The 7139-nt window shown below is 35.2% G+C and overlaps 2 protein-coding genes across 3 annotated transcripts; both read right to left on the minus strand.

The window, feature by feature from the left end:
• Nucleotides 1-310: 310 nt before the first annotated feature.
• Nucleotides 311-3722, minus strand: LOC133676304 (protein phosphatase 2C 57). 2 transcript variants are annotated; one of them, XM_062097961.1, is made up of 11 exons: nucleotides 3266-3720; nucleotides 3037-3165; nucleotides 2804-2906; nucleotides 2583-2693; nucleotides 2112-2191; nucleotides 1948-2001; nucleotides 1341-1457; nucleotides 1164-1218; nucleotides 984-1016; nucleotides 844-890; nucleotides 311-655 (listed from the first exon to the last, which is right to left on the minus strand). In XM_062097961.1, the coding sequence occupies exons 1-11, from the start codon at nucleotides 3574-3576 to the stop codon at nucleotides 532-534; spliced, it is 1164 nt and encodes a 387-aa protein (XP_061953945.1). In that variant the 5' UTR covers nucleotides 3577-3720; the 3' UTR covers nucleotides 311-531. The 2 variants fall into 2 exon arrangements, with proteins under 2 accessions (XP_061953945.1, XP_061953946.1); XM_062097962.1 differs by having other exon boundaries at nucleotides 485-655; nucleotides 984-1071; nucleotides 3266-3722.
• A 699-nt stretch (nucleotides 3723-4421) lies between these two features.
• LOC133675540 (protein PLASTID TRANSCRIPTIONALLY ACTIVE 7) lies at nucleotides 4422-6457 on the minus strand. The gene is made up of 3 exons (XM_062096952.1): nucleotides 6324-6457; nucleotides 6184-6246; nucleotides 4422-4900 (listed from the first exon to the last, which is right to left on the minus strand). Exons 1-3 carry the CDS (start codon nucleotides 6450-6452, stop codon nucleotides 4565-4567), a joined length of 528 nt encoding a protein of 175 aa, XP_061952936.1. The 5' UTR covers nucleotides 6453-6457; the 3' UTR covers nucleotides 4422-4564.
• Between the last annotated feature and the right edge of the window lie 682 nt (nucleotides 6458-7139).

Genomic DNA, 7139 nt, shown 5'->3' on the forward strand with positions numbered 1-7139 from the left:
GGGGAAATGGTTGGTTGCAAAAAGGGCCAAGGAAAGGGCAAGTAATGGTACGGTCACATTTACAAGGAGGATGGAATTTCCTACGAAGCTTGGATTGGGCTTCTGGAAACACCATAGAACAGTGCGAATTGATAGTAGAGAGGTCAGGGTTCTTCTGGGCCATACTAATCACAAAGCATGCTTTTGCTGCTTCTGATATTGAGAACATAGGTTAAACGGTATCAAAACTTGAATACCAAGCCATCAATACCAAATCAGTTTCCTATCTTCTTTCTCTCTTGATCCTCGATGATTAACATTCAAAGATATGTTTATGTAACAAAGCTACAGTATGATTTGTGTGTTCAACAGGTATTGTTCAGAGAGTCAATGTAATACAATATGATTATGGAAATGAGATTTCGAAAGACAAGATGTTTATCGTTCTTTCGCCTAAAAGAAAAGCATGAAGGTGCTGACACATATAGATTTCTATGGACTAATGTGTCGAAATCTATGTTGATTTATATACACTTTCTGAAGCTCTAGCATTTATGAAGAAAGCAAGGCTGACATCCATATTCCAAGTGTGACAATACCAATGGTAGCAAAAGCTTGGCCCAGTTCAAGCACAACATTTTGTTGCTGGAGAGGCAGATTTTGCCAGTCTGTCCGCCTTTGCAGAAGTTAAGACCAAAAACAGAACAAAATTAGTAATGGCAGAATTCTAAGATTATTGCATTTCTCAATAATCAAAGAAAAGCACGCACAAGAAGCTTGCAAATCTCAAACATCTTAGACCAGTTTAGATTTTCATTATCAATTTGCGTTGACGAAGATGCATGAAAGCAAAAACATGCGTACCCTAAATCAGCAATGATAATGCTAACATTGTCTTGTGTCCGCCGGTCCTGCAATACAAGGAATTCAAAGCTTTTTGAAGTCCCTAGTAAAATATTGAATGATAATGTCGAATAAGACTAATTGTCCATATAAGTTCTTACAATAGCTTTCCGTGCAAGTTCTTCGCAAGCTAGCTGAAAGCAGAATGAGAGGCAAGTTAGAAATGCCGCCGCACAGCAATGGTATCATCTAAAACCATGCAGACATTCAAAACTTGTTCCAGGTTCAGAACTCAAGTGCAATGGATTCATTGGATATTCAATAGCCAACATAATGATTACCTGAACGTCTCCATGTTTTTGAAGTTGGTTCCTGACAAAAGCAGCTGCATCTGAGCTGTTACCCACAATAGCAAACAGTTAAGCAAGATGCTGCTTATGAATAAAAATCAAGAGATTACAGAAACAGATGTCAGAGAATGCAACTAAGAAATACAGTTGGAGGATGGGATAAAACACCTGTTCATGTAATCCCATAAACCATCAGATGCTAGAATTACAAACTCTGCATCTGATCCAAAAGCTATTTGGTAAACTTCTGGAGATGCAATGACCAAGTCCCCATTGAATTGTACTCTGTCACAACACAAGATTAGTTCACCTTCTGAAAAAACTTGCAAATCATAAATTCAGTGATTCCTTATCTTATCACTGTATCGAGCATCATTCTTGGCTAATACATATGCAGCAAGCTTTTGTCATCCATCCATTAGTAAATGGTGGCGGCATAGGGTTTTTCTCATATGAACTTATCTCAACAGAACATGCATTTTGTAGTTCCTAGGAGAGCATACAACCTTAGAAACATACAGGCCAGATGTACTAGCCACAATGAATGAGATTTGTCTTTTGCTCCAATTGCTATGTTCTTAAGGCAGGTAGATTGACCGAATAACCATTACCAACCCAAATCATGGGCTATTTCATGTTTTAAATCTGATCTATCAGGTCTTGCGATCTTTTATACGCAATTGAAATGCACCATAACTATCTTATAACCAAGGTTCAGTTAACAAAAATGGAGAGTAGATGAACATACTGATGGAAAATATGGAAAAGATCTTACCGAGAACTAAATTTTTCAGACCATCTCCCTTCCTTGACTCCTTTCTCCAGCATCCTATTCATGTATCACATTGTTAAGAAATGTACGTGCTGGTAGAAGACATATTCAAACTAACCCTTGTGTTCAAAAGTAGAAAAGGAAGTCAGAGATTAAAAGGACCAAACTCATTCTTCTTTGTCTTGAACCGCATGTCACCAAAAGCACGAGATACGGCTATGTCTCCACAAATCCTTCCATTGACAATCTACAGAAAAATTACAATAGTAATCATCAGACAACAAGGTATGTAAGATTTGGTCTTGATCAGGAAGAAGCATACAGGAGATTTAGATGAAATTCCCACAGATCACAAAAGTACAAGGCTTTTATGGATCATTGTCTAAGAAACTTTACTAAGAAATGGTCAGACTTCAAATCGTTATAACAAGGCAAAATGCCAAGAAAATTAACATATTTCGAAAAAGAAATCCTTTTGATTCTAAAATCAGCAGGATACTCCTATATGAAAACAAGGAAATGGCAACAAGGGATACCAAATTGAGCACTATTTCAATCATAAGGATAGCAAGGAAGAAGGTAAGAGCAGTCAAGAGAAGACTAGATGAACTTTCTATAGAAATTGCAAGAAAACACACCCATCCACCTGCTTCTCTGATTCTTCTGATTTCTTGAAGAGAGATTTTATTGCTTCCATAAGGTCGATGAGCATCAGTCAACACTTCCATTTTTCCAGAACGAGAAAGGACCTGAATCAAAAGCGAAACATTATGCAAAAATTGCTCATAATCACCCAACATATTTTCAGTTTTTCCTTTGATATTGTCAGAAAGTAATAACATTAGAATTGAATATATACCACAGATGAATCACCAATGTGCGAAATGACTAGCTTTTCGTTTCCAATGAACATAGCAGTCGCTGTCGAACCAGATTCGTCTTGCGCACCATCCTTCTCAAGCCTTTACAAAATCAAACATCACCTAAACCTTCAACGCGATAATATAGAATATAGAATTACACTATTCACTATCTGCCCATTTTTCTACAATCAAAAGCAATCTTTGCACAAAGAAAACTCTACAGGCATACCAATCTAGCAATTTTGCATCAACCCTTTCAAAAGCCTCTTCTAATGCTTTTCTAATAGCATTGAAATCTTTTCCATTCAATAGCAAACCGCCTTGTAAAGCAGCTACACACTCCTTGTACAACTCATCCCTAACAATGATGAATCAAAGACTGAATAAAGAAACTACACCAAAAGAACTCAAGAAATATGAATCCATGATTGTGCTGATGTTTCTAAAATTTGTCAAACCTGAGGAACTTCACAGAAGAGAAACCAGCATGGCCATCAAAAACAGCAGCAAAGGAGAATCCTTCAAGGCCGTCTGATCGAATTATGATATCATCCTCCATCTCTTCACGTGCGCCTTGCAAGCTTGTAGAACCCCACCGGATCCCAGCAACATCAGTTAATGAAGATGGGGCATCTATTGCTATAGCAGAACACTGGCTTCTAGGCCTAGTAGCAAAAAAGAAGTTTTTAGTGGGGGTTTTGGTACTGGAGTGGCCACAATGGAGTTTGGTTGATAGGAATCTCTCCAACTGTGGCCTAAACAATGCCATTTACTGAGTTGAGTTGCTCAGTTAGAGAGTTTCAGATGTTGTACGGTGGGGATGAGGTCTGGCGGTGGTATTTTTGTCTAGTGAAGGATAAGAGGATGAAGCAGAGCCTCTAACTGATTTAACGATTAGGTTCTACATGGGGTTACATGTATGGTACTCAGTTTTTTGGAAGTTAACCTTTGGTCACATGAGATTGGACCCACAACTTTCTGGTCCTGAATCATGACATGGCAAGATCTGAGTGGCTTTTCACTATACATGATCTAATTAATTTTTGGCACCTTTCTGGACCTGGACTTTGCTTTTTCTACGAACTCATGATGCAGTTCAGCTGCCACTAGAGGCAAGTAATTTTGCACATTTGTCTGTACTGTTGCAAACCTCAAGGCTAATAGCTGTACAATCTTAATAAGTTGTATTTGCTTGTACTACTAGGTTTACCAAGATAAGAAGATCCTGTATTTGTACTGCATTTAGCAGTGTATTTGGATTGAAAAGGTTTTCATTTTATAGTTTTTTCTTAAATTTTCTTCAACAATTCTGACATCATTATATTATAATCATTTGAAAATATAAAAAATAGAGACATTAATTTAATATTTTTTCCATACATTACCATTTTAAAAAATAATAGTGGATCCAACCATAAGTTTCTAGAGTCAACCATAAGTTTTTAGAACCCGTTTGTTTAAGCAATCCGCGTAGATAAACAGAAACTTGTTGGAGCTCACTGATCATAGTCTTCAGAATTCAGATTCTTTTCTGGGTTGAATGTGTAGAAATCATTCGGCGTATAGGAGCTAGGACACATCTCATTACAGGGCAAGAACAAATGCAATTGATGATAACATATCAAACAGAAAGCCAATACACTATGAATTAGAAAATACAGCCTTTAATGTTTCTTTTTTTATTTTTTTATTTTTTTTATAATAACAGCCTTTAGCCAAAGGTTATTGAACATGGCAGATCTAACTAATATCAAGGTCTATTCAAGCTCCTGCCTCAAATAAGTAGGCCCTGGCAGGAAGGGGTCGGATTCTTCATATGCCACCGGACGGGAATACCCAGCATCGTTCATACGGTTGCTAAGCACATGTAAAATGGCTTTTTTCTTTCCTCCGTAGTCATCTCTGTTGTTCTCAACATACTCTATGGCCTCAGCTGCAATCTCATTCACAAAATCAAACCTGTTATCCTCTGATAGTAACAATCTGTGGATATCCATTGTCAATAACTTTCCTTCGTCTTTAATCTTTCTAACCTGCTCCTCAAGGAAAGGAACTCGCTCCAATTTATATCGCAATAGATCATCTTCCTTAGTCTAAAACACAACAAGCACTTTTAATCAACATCCACAAGCACAACATTTTAAGCCCAGTTTATGAACAAATAAGGCATTAAGGTTATATGTTATAAATTAAGGTTATATGTTACAAGGCCAATTCTACAGCCCATAAAAATTCCAGCAAGGATGCGCTGCCAAAATCCACCCCATACAATTATCCACATGTAGCATATAAATCACAGGCAACTGCTATATCATCTAGCCAGCATGCACAAGCATGTCGTGTGAAAAAGAGGAACCAAGATCATAAATAAATAAGGCAAGATGTTGGATGATAAAATTCTTGACAGCAAATTTCGTAATGTGAATATTGAGATAACTTCATTATAGGGAATCTTGAAATGCTGAAGTTCCATTTCAGTTTTCTTTTAACTTCAAAATAGACACATGATAAGAACTGAGGCCTATAAAGATAATACTGACTTTGTGAATTTCATTACGATTGCAATTGATATTTTCAATGCCATGTAAAGCAGGTTTCTAGATAATAAAACAAATGTCATGAGTTGTAAACAAATAAAAGATGAGACTCCTTCTATCTAAAAGCTGATTCTAAATATCAGTTTACATCAAGTACATAATTATATGTCAGAAACTTGAAACAAAAACTGTTTTAAAAATGATTTGACTGAATTTTACAGCCAAGAAATCCTAAGCCAATACAAGTAACAAAGTGAAAGCTATAAGAATCAGATTTGCCTAGTAGCTTTATCCAATTCAAAATCTCAACATTGACAAAAATTCTATAGAACTTATACAGAAAAAATTCTTTTCAGTATGGAAAATCTGGTCTAGTTCTTTACACACTATCATGAGGAGAACAACAAATATATGCATCTATGAAAAAAGGGACCAACCCACATTCTAAACTATAATATTAACAGTAATAAATAGTAGCAATACTTGTCCTATGTAAGGGTGGGAGGTATACCCTAACCTAAAAGTTCAATTTTAGCTTCTCTTCATTTCTTAATACTTCTATCTTCTGTTATAGGCCTCAAAAACCCAAACAAACACACAAGCAGACATTTCATTATTCTCATCGAGAAAGTTAATCACATTTCAAAATTTCTTCTCATCAAGAACTTGATTCAGTGTTCACATTTCAAGACTTCCTGATAAGGGTTCAGAATTATTTGAAAAATGTTCAAAATTTTCAATATATCTCATCATGAAATTGTTTCAGTGTTCACATTTCAAGAAATACCAACAAGGGTCTCATTTTAAAAAGGTAAAAAAGGAAATATAATTGTAAATACCAATTTCCTCCGGCGCCAGACTCGTCTACCACGGCTACTGTTTTTTTGCAACTTTGAGACTACCTGGAAAAAAAAATTAAAACACTAAGCCATAACATGAAAAAAGAGAACGAAGTGACGGGATTAGAAGATTTAAAAACCTGGGATTTCTCTGGAAACGAGCACAGTGAAGATTTTGGAGGTGAAAGTGAAGAGAAAGCAAAGGATAGAGCAGAGACGGCCATTTTTTGTTCTGTTTGGCTCTGTTTTGAAGAGATTAGACTCTTCATTTGTTTTATACTTAACCGGTTTAAATGTAAAGAAACCAAACCGATGCATCCTATTCACTAAGAACCGGTGAAGTATTAATTTATTACTAATTAAGTGTTTTGCTACACCGTGGGTCATTTTTTTTTTAGATAAAAAATATCAAAACAAGCTAAAATCAAGAACGTTGAATCTATCTATAAAGTTAAACCTAAAAGTCTTGAATCTGACTGCAACACCTGACCCAAGAGTAATATTAATATCTATAGTAATATATATAAATAATAATATTTTTAATGTTAATAATAATATTAAACTTGTCTAATTCAAGTTTAAGACGGTATTACTGCAACATCAAACCCAAAAGCTTTGGATGGAGGTTTAGCTGCAAGATTGTGTCATGAAAATATGATAATTAAATAGAAAAAAATTAAATATTAAAGAATGAAATTAAATAAAAAAATTAATTTAAAAAAAAACAAAGCAAAGCATTATTCCAATGAATAATGCTTTAAGAGGAAGGGTACAGTAAAACCCCCTGATGAGATCAGAATAATCTAATGAAAAATAAACAAAATAAATTATGAAGTTTAATTCTCAATCAAATTGATATTAAAAGATGAAATTAGAAGAAAAAAACTAATTAAGAAAAAGAAAAAAAATCTGAGTCAACTGGGTTAACTTGTCAAACCAAGTTAACCTGTCAAACC

The sequence above is a fragment of the Populus nigra genome, chromosome 16 (assembly GCF_951802175.1).
Source record: "Populus nigra chromosome 16, ddPopNigr1.1, whole genome shotgun sequence".
Taxonomy (NCBI): domain Eukaryota; kingdom Viridiplantae; phylum Streptophyta; class Magnoliopsida; order Malpighiales; family Salicaceae; genus Populus; species Populus nigra.

Coding starts and splice junctions, on each gene's coding strand:
- LOC133676304 (XM_062097961.1), bottom strand. CDS start 3,576: ATGGCATTGTTTAGGCCACAGTTGGAGAGATTCCTATCAACCAAACTC. Junction 2,002..2,111: donor TTCAAGACAAAGAAGAATGA/GTTTGGTCCTTT, acceptor ATACATGAATAG/GATGCTGGAGAAAGGAGTCA. Junction 1,219..1,340: donor TTATGGGATTACATGAACAG/GTGTTTTATCCC, acceptor TGTGGGTAACAG/CTCAGATGCAGCTGCTTTTG.
- LOC133675540 (XM_062096952.1), bottom strand. CDS start 6,452: ATGAAGAGTCTAATCTCTTCAAAACAGAGCCAAACAGAACAAAAAATG. Junction 6,247..6,323: donor CGTTTCCAGAGAAATCCCAG/GTTTTTAAATCT, acceptor TTTTTTTTCCAG/GTAGTCTCAAAGTTGCAAAA. Junction 4,901..6,183: donor TCTGGCGCCGGAGGAAATTG/GTATTTACAATT, acceptor GTTGTGTTTTAG/ACTAAGGAAGATGATCTATT.